The sequence below is a fragment of the Trematomus bernacchii genome, unplaced genomic scaffold (assembly GCF_902827165.1).
Source record: "Trematomus bernacchii unplaced genomic scaffold, fTreBer1.1, whole genome shotgun sequence".
In the NCBI taxonomy this organism is placed as follows: Eukaryota; Metazoa; Chordata; class Actinopteri; order Perciformes; family Nototheniidae; genus Trematomus; species Trematomus bernacchii.
Window position 1 is genome coordinate 6,326 of NW_022987499.1, and position 14,369 is coordinate 20,694.

Genomic DNA, 14,369 nt, shown 5'->3' on the forward strand with positions numbered 1-14,369 from the left:
AATCCAATGTGTCTGTCACTTTGAAAAAAGTTTTGATAATCCATAATTCAATTTTTATCGGAGAATTAATATTAGCTGCTAATGGTAGCCACCAAAGTGTATCGCAGCTTCCGGTTTTGGCTACGCGTCACTCTCACTCCTTATTTGGTAACCTGTGTGTGTATGTGGAACTTCCCCTCGATTCCATTGGCTCTAGCGGTTAAAAAAAGGTGTCAATCATCAAAATCGAGCAAGGGGGGCCAGAGATAGGTCAAATCCACCCAAATGACCCCAGAAGTGGGTTTATTTTGCTAAATCTCTCTAAAAAGGTAAAATTTCACTTGTTTTGCCTCAATCTTGATACAGGGTACTTATTATATGTTATAGTTTGGATTCCTAAAGCTTTTAGTCTACTATCCCATCATTCAAGGGTGGTTTTCACTATAAGTAATGGTTTTTCTTTTGGACGGACACTAGAATTTAAATTTCTTTAGTATGTTCAATCTGAATTTACTTTAAAGGGGACCTATCATGCAAAATGCACTTTTGTACGTCTTTTCTACATGAATATGTGTCCCCGGTGTTCCAGGGAACTCACCAAGTGTCAGAAAACACAACCCTCTCTATTTTCCTCCATACCCAAATCTCTAAAAAAGGGGCTGCAACGGATCTGATAAAAACTGATCCAGATTTGAACACTGTCCTGACGTCAGGACGGTGGCGCTACGGCTATTGGGCCAACTCCACCAATCAGGAGGAGACAGCCACGGCCATTGCCGTTCGAAAGCGCTGGAGACGCTGTAGTACATATGCCAGGCCTGTAGGTGGTGCTGTTCTCACTGAATCAGCCCTTGCAAAAACAGAGCTAGAAATTGTCAAATTGAGCAAAATGAGGCATGGCTAAAATGCATGATCTGTTTGGTATTTTCAAAAAAAAAAGTATAAATATGCCTTATTATGTATGGTCCTACAATATATTATTAAAATATAGCATGATAGGTCCACTTTAAAATTAAAAAAATCTATATTGATTCTGACTCTTCTACATCCAACTCACAGGTTTATCATTGCTTTGAGAAAAAAGATTGTTAATTTTCCCCTTTTAGAAGTGAAGTTATAGTCATTTGTTCTGGGCATGTCATTTTCGAGCCTGAAACCTGGAAAACAGGCTCGGGGCTTAACAGGTTAAAGCAGGGCCACAGCAAATGTTAAACATAATGAATAAGATTATTATATTTTCTATAAATTACATATTTGTTATTAATATTGAAAATAAAAGCAGTTCTTCTTCCCGCCACTGGAGGCCGCCTGGCCCCCGTCACGTGACGCGGGTGTAGCTTCACGCTTAGCTTCACGCTAGCTCGAGCTAACAGCTAGCCTCTTCAGACCGGCAGAGACCCTCCTCCTGCGGGACGTTTTCTCTCCGGTACCGGCTCTCCTCCAGACTCTGGTTCTCCTCCTCTCCGGTACCGGCCTCCTCCTCCAGCCTCCGGCTCTCCTCCTCTCCGGTACCGGCCTCCTCACTGCTTCTTCTCCTCCGAACAGAACCATGTCGGCCATTCAGCGGATGAAGGTGGCGAACGAGCGGCACAGCAAGAGCATCACCCAGCGGGGACACGTCCAGAAAACATCGGTACTTATTATTATCTATTTATATATACACTCTATGGTACTGAAAACACCAGTACTGTTCTATTATATTATTATATATTATTATATATTATCATATACAGTCTATGGTGCTGACACGTGCAGAGAACATCGGTACTTTATACTTAAATATTTGTATTACACACTGACAGCCAGGCTAACGGCTAACAGAGCTAACAGGCTAACCGGCTTGCTGATGCATGCATCCCCACACATTACATTATAGACATTACACCATAAACATCACACACATGGTGTTTAACATGCACAATAATCCTGATTTAATTCAGCTTTTAGGTTTAAATATCCAGGAACGAGAATACAGCTTAGTCTGGTGTAGCTAGCATTAGCATTAGCAGCTACACTGTAGGAAGAGAGCCAGACTGCCTCCAGAAATCTGTGTTTTTATTGTTTTTGCGTGTATACAGAGATATTTAATACAAATATATTACTTGATGTGTGTTCTTTACTGTTTGACACATGATCTTCAATTCGGCCCACATATAATTCCCTGCTTTTGATAGTTTGGTGGGTTTTCAGCCAGGCTACGTCCACATATCTGTGTTTTTTATTGTTTATTTGTGCATACAGAGATATGTAATACATGTATATATTACTTAATGTGTTTCATTTACTGTTTTACAAATTATCTTCAATTCGGCCTACATATAACTCAGTGTTTCCTGTGGGTTTTGTGGTATTTTAACCAGTTCTCCCGGTCCTGGCAGGTTGTAAACAGGTCTGAGACACAGAGAGAGTTTCATCGTGTCGTTATGCTAATTATACTCAAGACGAATTAAAGAAAGGCTTGAACCCGGTTGGATAATAACCGCGTCTTGTATTTTATCTCGTGTTTACTTTAGCAAACACAGAGGTCAGCATTACATACACAGATTTCTAAAGGGAGTCTGTGGTTGGTTTAGCAGGCAGTGTGAGCCAATCACAGCACTGTTCATTAAACAGAAATACCGCTCTTAATTCATTAATCTATTAAACTGAAATACTTGTTGTAAACTCTGCTGTTGTGTAGGTCTAGCCTGAACTATGGGACACATTTTGATCCTAAATATCTTGCTGTCTTCTTCCCTAGAGTCTTATGTTCTGTTGTCTTACATAACACACGTAAAACACATCTTATTGATATTTCTTTCTCGCATTGCTTGTGATATTGAGGTGTGTGTGTGTGTGTTTCAGCGGCCTGTGAACGAGGAGAAGTCTCCGGTCGGTCCCTGGCTCCTCGCTCTCTTTGTCTTCGTGGTCTGTGGATCAGGTGAGCGCACAGATATTTATTAAACAGGTGTAACCGGACAACGTGTGTTTCTGGAACATTTAATGGTTTTTATTGAGTTATTGCTCGATGAATAACTCTGTGAACAAACCTCTATCTAATATATTCAAGTGTTACTGAACCGAGAGGAGTTACTCTGATTTTAATGTGTTTCATTGCATGTTTGTGTTGCAGCAATCTTCCAGATCATCCAGAGCATCCGGCAGGGCATGTGATGACCTCTGACCCCAAGGAGCATGACCCCCTACACACAGACAGACACACACACGTACACACACCCGTACACACGCACACACACTCACTGTTCCTGTGGAGCTAGTTTTTCTTCTTCTTCTGTTTTTTTACGCACCGATGAGGCTGATCAGATATTGGTTATTGATTACTGTAGGTCGTTCCCGTCAGAATAAAACTACTTCCTGTCGGTGTGACGGACGGTCCACTGACCTGAGATCAGAGGTTAGATTTACAGGAACAAGCTGCTGATTTATCTCGCACTTCCTGTTTACATTTCACAATAAAAGTCCTCCAGCTGGCCAGGCTTTTATTGTGAAATACGTACAGGAAGTGTTGGTTTCCAGCTCAGAGGTTTCTCTTTAAGACGATCACTGTAAAAACATCAGGATTGAAACGATGTGTAAAAGTTCTGCTCAAAGAGTTTTCATTTAGGGTTTTTAATATTATAGAAAGTTGATTTAATGACTTTCTATCACTCTGCAGACTTTCAAAATAAAGCAGGGATGAAACGTCTGGAGGTAAAAGAGTCCGAAGGGTTAGGGTCACGTGGAACAGAGAAACAGAGATCAATAAGTGCTGCTTGAACCTGTTTGAAGACTATTCTAAGTAACTAAAGTAAAAGACAACATGTCATGATGTGAGTTCAGATGAAACATGAGTTACTCTTCAGATGCTCATCATCACACGGTATTTATTATGAATGCACGCTAACAGCTAGAGGGGACTCTATTGGACTCCTTTCTTTACTCCCATTGGCTAACGCTCCACACGCTGGTGTCTAAGGGGCGGGACATCTCTAAGCAAGTGGACCAATCCCAGCAGAGCCGACCAGCTGACCAATCAGAGCCGCCTGTGAATCAGCTGTTTGATCTCCTTGAAGTCAGTAGTGAGTACCTGTCAGCTGACCAATCAGAGCCGCCTGTAAATCAGCTGTTTGATCTCCTTGAAGTCAGTAGTGAGGACCTGTCAGCTGACCAATCAGAGCCGCCTGTAAATCAGCTGTTTGATCTCCTTCTTGAAGTCAGTAGTGAGGACCTGTCAGCTGACCAATCAGAGCCGCCTGTGAATCAGCTGTTTGATCTCCTTGAAGTCAGTAGTGAGGACCTGTCAGCTGACCAATCAGAGCCGCCTGTGAATCAGCTGTTTGATCTCCTTCTTGAAGTCAGTAGTGAGGACCTGTCAGCTGACCAATCAGGGCCGCCTGTGAATCAGCTGTTTGATCTCCTTCTTGAAGTCAGTAGTGAGTACCTGTCAGCTGACCAATCAGGGCCGCCTGTGAATCAGCTGTTTTATCTCCTTCTTGAAGTCAGTAGTGAGGACCTGTCAGCTGACCAATCAGGGCCGCCTGTGAATCAGCTGTTTTATCTCCTTCTTGAAGTCAGTAGTGAGTACCTGTCAGCTGACCAATCAGAGCCGCCTGTGAATCAGCTGTTTGATCTCCTTGAAGTCAGTAGTGAGGACCTGTCAGCTGACCAATCAGGGCCGCCTGTGAATCAGCTGTTTGATCTCCTTGAAGTCAGTAGTGAGGACCTGTCAGCTGACCAATCAGAGCCGCCTGTAAATCAGCTGTTTTATCTCCTTCTTGAAGTCAGTAGTGAGTACCTGTCAGCTGACCAATCAGGGCCGCCTGTGAATCAGCTGTTTGATCTCCTTGAAGTCAGTAGTGAGGACCTGTCAGCTGACCAATCAGAGCCGCCTGTAAATCAGCTGTTTGATCTCCTTCTTGAAGTCAGTAGTGAGGACCTGTCAGCTGACCAATCAGAGCCGCCTGTAAATCAGCTGTTTGATCTCCTTCTTGAAGTCAGTAGTGAGTGGCCGTTTCTCAATCGCGAGGATGCTGGCTTGGTAGCACAGCCGAGCCGAGCATCTTGCTTCAGAAGCGAGGCAAGAATACTTCCTGGCATTCGGAAAACGAAGACTGGAACAGGCTAGCAAGTGTGCAGGTGTGCATCATATGAGAGGCCCCGCCCCTTACATCTTCCGCCACAGATTTGGGGAAATTGGTCCGTGCGCAAAGCATTGTGGGGATTTTAAGGACGCGAAGTCTACTCATGTGCAGCCTCGAAATTTCCCCCAAACCAAGGACGCGGCCTCGGTGGAATTCCAAGTATGCTGGAGATTGGAACAGTCCTTCGGCGGCACTCGATGACGTAGCATCCTTGAAATATTGGCTTGGAAGCCAGTATCCTCGTGATTGAGAAACGGCCAGTATGTGTCAGCTGACCAATCAGAGCCGCCTGTAAATCAGCTGTTTGATCTCCTTCTTGAAGTCAGTAGTGAGTACCTGTCAGCTGACCAATCAGAGCCGCCTGTAAATCAGCTGTTTGATCTCCTTCTTGAAGTCAGTAGTGAGTACCTGTCAGCTGACCAATCAGCCGCCTGTGAATCAGCAGTTTGATCTCCTTCTTGAAGTCAGTAGTGAGTACCTGTCAGCTGTTGCCGGGCAGACGGTGGAAAGTTTTTAATGTGAAGAGCTCGGCTCCACTTTTCTACAAAATAAACGTCCGATATTTTCTCTACGTCTCCGTCTCTGTGTGCTGCTGGGTTTCTACCATCATCAGATATAAGAGATTAGTCTGAATTTAACACAATAGGACTTATGTATTTATTTTATTTTTTGTAACCTTTTATATGAAAGTATAAGTATTACATAAATGTACTTATTTAAATAAAATAATATTTAATGGGAATTTAAATTGATCTGTTATAAGAAATGTTGTTTCTTTTTGTTGTTTTTTATTATTAAAATATAAATGAATGTGAATAAATACGTAAAAAATATGTGAAAAATACGTGAAACATGTGAACATTTTTGAAAACTCTCAAAGAAATATGTGAAAAACATGTGAACAATTTTAGAAAACTCTCAAAGAAATATGTGAAAAATATCAAAAAGAATGTGAGAAATATCAACATCAAAAAAAGTGGGGAAAAAAAGATAATGTTAAATATGTGAAAAATACGTGAAAAACATGTGAACATTTTTGAAAACTCAAAGAAATATGTGAAAAATATCAAAAAGAATGAAAGATTATGATTCCTGCTCCTCTTCATCACGCCACCCCCGCAGAGACGTGGTGACGTCACAGAGAGAAGATGGCCGTGCTGAAGGCGGAAGGTAAAGAAGCTTAAAAAGTCTCTATTTTTATTATAAAAGCTCCTTTTATATTTATATTTAAACCGGGTTATTTAGTCTGATATCTTCAAGGTCCACAGCCAGCAGTCTGACCCGGATTAACCCGGGTTAAAGAGCTGTTTCATCTGTTAGCATAGCAGGTTAGCTGAGCATGCTAAGATAACATGCTAAAAACATTAATTATTTATATTAATAAAAGACTGAATTAATGTGGCTCGTTTGTTTTGTTCAGCCTGTAATGAAGAGGATGTGGTGGGAGCTGTTTGTGTGTTAAAACGTGTTGTGTCGTTACATTACAATATAAAAAAGCGGAACTAAGGACCGTGCTAACGTTAGCTTAGCGGACCGCCGGGGGGTGCTGAGCTCCTGAAGCAGGGAGACAAGCTCCGAGAGGCGGGGAGACAGCCAGGAGAGACCGGGGTCTGAGCCCGGCCTCCTGGATCCCATCTGTGGGTGTAATAATATTGTCTTAAATGGTGAATTAATGTTAAAGCTTTATTATTACATTTTTTAATTCACATTAATTATAATTTCAATAATAAAAAACAGCAAACTATATTTTTTACATTTTATTTATATTTAAATATATTTAATTGTTTCTTATTATTCAGATCTATTTAAGTTCCCATGAAATAATATTTTATTTAAAAAGGATATTTAAATATTATTCATATAATCACAAAACATAACTTTAAATCAAAAATAAATACGAGTTTTTCATCATATTAGTGAACCGTGTGTGTGTGTGTGTGTGTGTGTGTGTGTGTGTGTGTGTGTGTGTGTGTGTGTGTGTGTGTGTGTGTGTGTGTGTGTGTGTGTGTGTGTGTGTGTGTGTGTGTGTGTGTGTGTGTGTGTGCGCTTATTGATGTTTATCAATCAGTGTTTGGATCCTAGTCAGGTGTATAGAGATAACACACACACAATGTTAAAAATTGAAAGTGTTGTGTAACTGAACACACACACACACTTCATTTAAAGTGGGTGCAATTTCAGCTGTTGCTAGGCAACAGGGAGCTATTGGAGGAGTGTGTGTGTGATGCTGGTATCCTGTTGCAGACCTTGTTTCCTGTTAATCAGACTGTGTGTGTGTGCAGAGGGGCAGTGTGGGCGGCCGCGCTGAGGCTCCTCCCCTGCATGGACTCGTCGTCATGAGCAACAAGGAGATGGTTTCCACGGAGACAGGTCAGTCTCACCTGTAGACACAGACAGCTCCGTTGCCACAGCAACCACCTGTCGCTGATGACGTCATCTCCACTGTGTGTGTCATCGTTATCAGCGCTATATTTACTCTGAGAAAAAAAATCATAGTCCACAAGTTACTGTGTGTGTGTGTGTATAATGTGTGTGTGTATAATGTGTGTGTGTGTATAATGTGTGTGTGTGTATAATGTGTGTGTGTATAATGTGTATAATGTGTGTGTGTGTATAATGTGTATAATGTTTGTGTGTGTGTATAATGTGTATAATGTGTGTGTATAATGTGTGTGTGTGTGTGTGTGTATAATGTGTATAATGTTTGTGTGTGTGTGTATAATGTGTATAATGTGTGTGTGTGTGTGTGTATAATGTGTGTGTGTGTGTGTGTATAATGTGTGTGTGTGTGTGTGTAGAGAGTAAGGGCCAGAGGAAGGTGTTTGTTCCCAACAAGCTGCTCGAGTGTCTCCCTCGTCTCTCCAGCCTGCCCAGCGAGCGTCTGCGCTGGAACACTAACGAGGTGATTATAGTTCAGTCATTATCATTTAATACAGAAAATTAATAACCTTTATTTTTAAATCGCTTCCATTTTTTATCTTTATTTATATTCCCAAATATTTTACTCTATTTTCTTGATATTATAAATCCCTTTTATATTTAGTTTGTCTTTATTTCTAATCATTGTGTGTGTGTGTGTGTGTGTGTGTGTGTGTGTGTGTGTGTGTGTGTGTGTGTGTGTGTGTGTGTGTGTGTGTGTGTGTGTGGTGTGTGTGTGATGTGTGTGTGTGTGTGTGTGTGTGTGTGTGTGTGTGTGTGTGTGTGTGTGTGTGTGTGTGTGTGTGTGTGTGTGTGTGTGTGTGTGTGTGTGTGTGTGTGTGTGTGTGTGTGTGTGTAGGAGATAGCTTCGTACCTGATCTCCTTCGACAGACATGACGAGTGGCTCTCCTGCTCCCTGAAGACCAGGTCCTCCCTCTGAACATTACTAATTATAATAATAGTTGTTGTTGTTGTTGTTTACTGAGCAGCAGCTGATGTGTGTTCCTCTGCAGGCCGAAGAACGGCAGCATCATTCTGTACAACAGGAAGAAGGTGAAATACAGGAAGGATGGATACTGCTGGAAGAAGAGGAAGGACGGGAAGACAACCAGAGAGGACCACATGAAGCTGAAGGTCCAGGGCACCGAGGTACTGTTGTTGTTGTTATTATTATTAATCACATGAAGCTGAAGGTCCAGAGACCAGAGACCAGGGGCCTGTACTACGAAGCCGGATGTTCTCTTAGCTAACTTCAGGTAAACTCTGGGTTTCCGGTCCTACGAAGCTGGTTCTCTTTTTAGCGGGCTAGATAACTTATTCTGAACGGCTAGCCTCCGGAGCAGGATAGGTTCCAGGATAAAAGCACCGCCTGCTGACCAGTCAGAGCTCACCGCCTGCTGACCAATCAGAGCTCACCGCCTGCTGACCAATCAGAGCTCACCGCCTGCTGACCAATCAGAGCTCAGTGTGCGGAGTTTAAAGCGATCAAGTCATATTACAGGATAGAGGAAATACAGAAAAACTGCCGTTGCAGGAAAGACGGCCGGCAAAAATCACCTGACTGTGTGAACGTGAACATGAATAGAATATCCCCTCCTCCCATCTTCAGAGCAATCTGACTATTATAACATTAGCGTTAAGAAAGCTTACTTAAATATCTGCCACAACATAAGTAACCGGATCAGAGTAACATTACGTACAGTCCGCGGCACTGTGAGTGCAGACGTCGATGTGTCCCATTATCATTCATATCATATCACATCATAATGTATCATATATTTCCTTATCTGAGTCAGCTGAGCCGTATCTGGCCGTGCAACACTCACAGTAGGGCTGTGCGATTATGGCAAAAACCCTAATCACGATTATTTGGGTCAATAATTGATATCACGATTATTAAAAACGATTATCCATTTACTTTGAAAACATCCATTTATTGAAACAAAAATGTGAACAGTATGAGTTTAACAGTTGATTACCCTGAACTTGAAGTATAATTCAACTGAAAAACCAAAAAAAAAAAAAATTATATATATATATTTTTTTATAAAAATAATAATCGTTTTATTTCGATTATGTTGTTTTCGTAATCGTTGCAAGCCAAAATCATAATCGAGATTAAAATACGATTAATTGCACAGCCCTAACTCACAGTGTCACATACTGTGAGTTAGGGCTGTGCAATTAATTAATAGATTATTTAGCTTTGCTAGGTTGTGACACTGAAACATATTTGATCTAATTAATTTGTATTTATCAATTTATATATGTTTAGTGGCTTGAGGAAGTGCGCTCCAAAATATATGTTGATCTTGTTTATTGGTATTTATTATTTTGATATTATTTATTTAAATGTTTCATTTATTTGTGTATTGGTTTTTCAGTTGAATTATGCGTTCAGGGAAATCAACAGTTAAACAGATACTGTTCAAATTATTATTTGTTTTAAAGTTCAATAAATGGATGTTTTCAAAGTCAATGAATAATCGTATTTAAAGGTAGGGTAGGTAAGTTTGAGAAACCGGCTAGAGATCGCTAGAATTTGAAAATACACAACTTGAGAAAATCTTCCACTTCCTCACAGAGCCCCTCCTCCAACACACACGAACGCGCACATGACCAATGAGGGCACGAGATAAGTTTGTGCCCCGATGGAAGGCTGACAGGCAGGTAGGCCATCCAGTGATTTTAGCCGGCTCAGATGATTGGTCGTGCTTTTTACAGAACTACAGCTTCCACAGATGATATGTTTTATGGATCTTTTGTCAAAGCACTTCAGATATTCATTGCTATCTGGATGTTAAGAGCATTCCATGGAATATAACAACAAGTGTATCTCGAGCCGGTTTCTCAAACTTACCTACCCCACCTTTAATAATCGTGATATCAATTATTGACCAAAATAATCATGATTATGATTTTTGCCATAATCGCACAGCCCTACTGGATGCAGAAGTATTATTTTAAGCAACACATTAAGTTGAGGAAACACTGGAGTCAAATGTAATTAAAGTCAGATCGTGTCTTGGACGGGGCAGTGATATCATAAACCTGTTAATGTACGCATTCAAACACTTTCTCTGTTACCAGCTGTACTCACCTTGCAGGTGCAGCTATGTGGCTTTGATCCTGGATAAAGTGTTTAAGTCATGGATGTTTAAAGTTTAACTTCTTCATATTTGACTAATATTAAAGTTCACTTTTCATTCAGGAAGTATGACGCTGCGCTGTCAGTAGGGCTGTGCGATTATGGCAAAAATCATAATCACGATTATTTTGGTCAATAATTGATATCACGATTATTAAATACGATTATTCATGTTTGAAAACATCCATTCATTGAACTTTAAAATACAAATAATAATTTGAACAGTATCTTTTTAACTGTTGATTTCCCTGAGCGTATAATTCAACTGAAAAACCAATACAAAAATAAATAAAATAAATGCCACATTTATATCTACATTTAAATAAATAATATCAAAATAATAAATACCAATAAACAAGATCAACAAATATTTTGGAGCGCACTTCAACAAGCTACTAAACATATATAAATATGATAAATACAAATACATTTGATCAAATGTGTTGCAGTGCACTGTCACAACCTAGCAAAGCAAAATAATCGTTTTTTTCGATTATGTTGTTTTCATAATTGTGGCAGTGCAAAATCGTAATTGCGATTAAAATACGATTAATTGCACAGCCCTAGCTGTCAGTACGCTTGTCCATGTTTGTGATTGGTCGAATGCTCCAGATACCACCCCTTTCATGTGAACGCGCACCTAACTAGATAGGACACGGCTGGCTTGAGCGATCCACTTGATAACCAGCGTCGTAGTACAGCTTAGCCAGAGCGCGTATGTTTTGGATTGGGCCAACCGGCTAACTCCAACATATCCAGGTTAGGTTGAACCAGCTTCGTAGTACAGGCCTCAGGCTTCGTAGTACAGGCCTCAGGCTTCGTAGTACAGGCCTCTGGCTTCGTAGTACAGGCCTCTGGCTTCGTAGTACAGGCCCCTGGCTTCGTAGTACAGGCCTCTGGCTTCGTAGTACAGGCCCCTGGCTTCGTAGTACAGGCCCCTGGCTTCGTAGTACAGGCCCCTGGCTTCGTAGTACAGGCCCCTGGCTTCGTAGTACAGGCCTCAGGCTTCGTAGTACAGGCCTCAGGCTTCGTAGTACAGGCCTCAGGCTTCGTAGTACAGGCCTCTGGCTTCGTAGTACAGGCCCCTGGCTTCGTAGTACAGGCCCCTGGCTTCGTAGTACAGGCCCCTGGCTTCGTAGTACAGGCCCCTGGCTTCGTAGTACAGGCCTCAGGCTTCGTAGTACAGGCCTCAGGCTTCGTAGTACAGGCCTCTGGCTTCGTAGTACAGGCCTCTGGCTTCGTAGTACAGGCCTCTGGCTTCGTAGTACAGGCCTCTGGCTTCGTAGTACAGGCCTCTGGCTTCGTAGTACAGGCCCCTGGCTTCGTAGTACAGGCCTCTGGCTTCGTAGTACAGGCCCCTGGCTTCGTAGTACAGGCCCCTGGCTTCGTAGTACAGGCCCCTGGCTTCGTAGTACAGGCCTCAGGCTTCGTAGTACAGGCCTCTGGCTTCGTAGTACAGGCCTCAGGCTTCGTAGTACAGGCCTCTGGCTTCGTAGTACAGGCCTCTGGCTTCGTAGTACAGGCCCCTGGCTTCGTAGTACAGGCCCCTGGCTTCGTAGTACAGGCCTCTGGCTTCGTAGTACAGGCCCCTGGCTTCGTAGTACAGGCCTCTGGCTTCGTAGTACAGGCCTCTGGCTTCGTAGTACAGGCCTCTGGCTTCGTAGTACAGGCCTCTGGCTTCGTAGTACAGGCCTCTGGCTTCGTAGTACAGGCCTCTGGCTTCGTAGTACAGGCCTCTGGCTTCGTAGTACAGGCCTCTGGCTTCGTAGTACAGGCCCCTGGCTTCGTAGTACAGGCCTCTGGCTTCGTAGTACAGGCCTCTGGCTTCGTAGTACAGGCCTCTGGCTTCGTAGTACAGGCCTCTGGCTTCGTAGTATACCCCTCTGGTTAGCCGCTCAGCATCAGTTGCCATGGAGATCTAGCCCGCTAAGAAGAGAACCAGCGTCGTAGGAAACCCAGAGTTTACCTGAAGTTAACCCGCTAAGCGAAAATCCGGCTTCGTCGTACAGAGGCCTCAGGGCACTGAGGTACTGTTGTTGTTGTTGTTGTTGTTGTTGTTGTTATCAATATTCCTGCACATTTTTAATCATTTATTTATTTATTTACTGTCTGTGTGTTTCAGTGCCTGTACGGCTGCTACGTCCATTCCTCCATCGTGCCAACATTCCACAGACGATGCTACTGGCTGCTGCAGGTACACACACACACACACACACACACACACACACACACACACACACACACACACACACACACACACACACACACACACACACACACACACACACACACACACACACACACACACACACACACACACACTCACACTCTCTCTCACTGTGTGTGTGTGTGTGGCAGAACCCCGACATCGTGCTGGTCCACTATCTGAATGTGCCGTCCCAGGAGGATTCTGGGAAATGTAGTCCGCTGCTGTGTGCTGTTAGCGAGCGGCACGACAGCCTGAGGTGGAGCAGAGAGGAGCTGCTGAGCCAGCTCAAACCCATGTGTACGTACTAATACTGCGTATACAAATACATCACATACTACATGCACTAATACATTTACTGCAAGTACTTCTGCTATATATATATATATGGTACTTTGTTGTTGTTCTGCTGTTCACATGCAGTATTTTAGTATATTTTATACGTCTACCAGGCTGTTTGTTTGTGTACTTTATACTAGGGTGCACTAATTGTATACTTTTAGTATTTGACAGTACTAACTTGTAGTATTTATAATACTAGCAGTCAGTTTTAAGTATTTTAAAGTACTAACGGGCAGTATCTGTGTATTGTCTTGTACTAACAAGCAGTATCTCAGTATGTTTAAGTACTAAAGTGCAGTATTTGTGTAATTCTTTGTACTATATATTTGAGGTATTTATGTAACTCATGTTTAGTCCGTGTGTGTGTTGTTGTAAAGTATGTATAAGTACTCACTGGCAGTATTCAGTCCACAGTATGTATAAGTACTCACTGGCAGTATTCAGTCCACAGTATGTATAAGTACTCACTGGCAGTATTCAGTCCACAGTGTGTATAAGTACTCACAGTATGTATAAGTACTCACAGTATGTATAAGTACTCACTGGCAGCATTCAGTCCACAGTGTGTATAAGTACTCACTGGCAGTATTCCGTCCACAGTATGTATAAGTACTCACAGTATGTATAAGTACTCACTGGCAGTATTCAGTCCACAGTATGTATAAGTACTCACTGGCAGTATTCAGTCCACAGTATGTATAAGTACTCACAGTATGTATAAGTACTCACTGGCAGTATTCAGTCCACAGTATGTATAAGTACTCACAGTATGTATAAGTACTCACAGTGTGTATAAGTACTCACTGGCAGTATTCAGTCCACAGTATGTATAAGTACTCACAGTGTGTATAAGTACTCACTGGCAGTATTCAGTCCACAGTATGAAGTGCTCTCTGGGCTCGGGGGATTTCAGCATCGAAGATCTGGTTCAACACATCCTGGAGAGACAGAGAACCAAACCTCAGCCACGCACACACACCTGCCTCTGCACCACCGCACACGGTAACACACACACACACACACACACACACACACACCTGCCTCTGCACCACCGCACACGGTAACACACACACACACACACACACACACACACACAACCTGCCTCTGCACCACCGCACACGGTAACACACACACACACACACACACACACACACAC

General features: G+C 42.5%; 3 protein-coding genes across 3 annotated transcripts; all 3 read left to right on the forward strand.

Moving 5' to 3' along the window:
- The first annotated feature begins 1,344 nt into the window (after positions 1-1,344).
- On the forward strand, positions 1,345-3,875 carry zgc:85858 (uncharacterized protein LOC405879 homolog). The gene is made up of 3 exons (XM_034151469.1): positions 1,345-1,612; positions 2,824-2,899; positions 3,092-3,875. Exons 1-3 carry the CDS (start codon positions 1,529-1,531, stop codon positions 3,130-3,132), a joined length of 201 nt encoding a protein of 66 aa, XP_034007360.1. The 5' UTR covers positions 1,345-1,528; the 3' UTR covers positions 3,133-3,875.
- On the forward strand, positions 3,655-5,113 carry LOC117499142. Its single transcript, XM_034151481.1, has 3 exons — positions 3,655-3,669; positions 3,866-4,834; positions 4,907-5,113. Exons 1-3 carry the CDS (start codon positions 3,655-3,657, stop codon positions 5,081-5,083), a joined length of 1,161 nt encoding a protein of 386 aa, XP_034007372.1. The 3' UTR covers positions 5,084-5,113.
- A 1,084-nt stretch (positions 5,114-6,197) lies between these two features.
- LOC117499125 (calmodulin-binding transcription activator 2-like) lies at positions 6,198-14,215 on the forward strand (the record flags this gene model as incomplete). Its single annotated transcript, XM_034151456.1, is given in 8 exon segments — positions 6,198-6,269; positions 7,382-7,469; positions 7,898-8,001; positions 8,377-8,444; positions 8,531-8,666; positions 12,788-12,859; positions 13,024-13,171; positions 14,087-14,215. Coding segments are annotated over 7 exon segments (691 nt in total), but the record flags the coding sequence as incomplete, so codon positions are not given.
- Between the last annotated feature and the right edge of the window lie 154 nt (positions 14,216-14,369).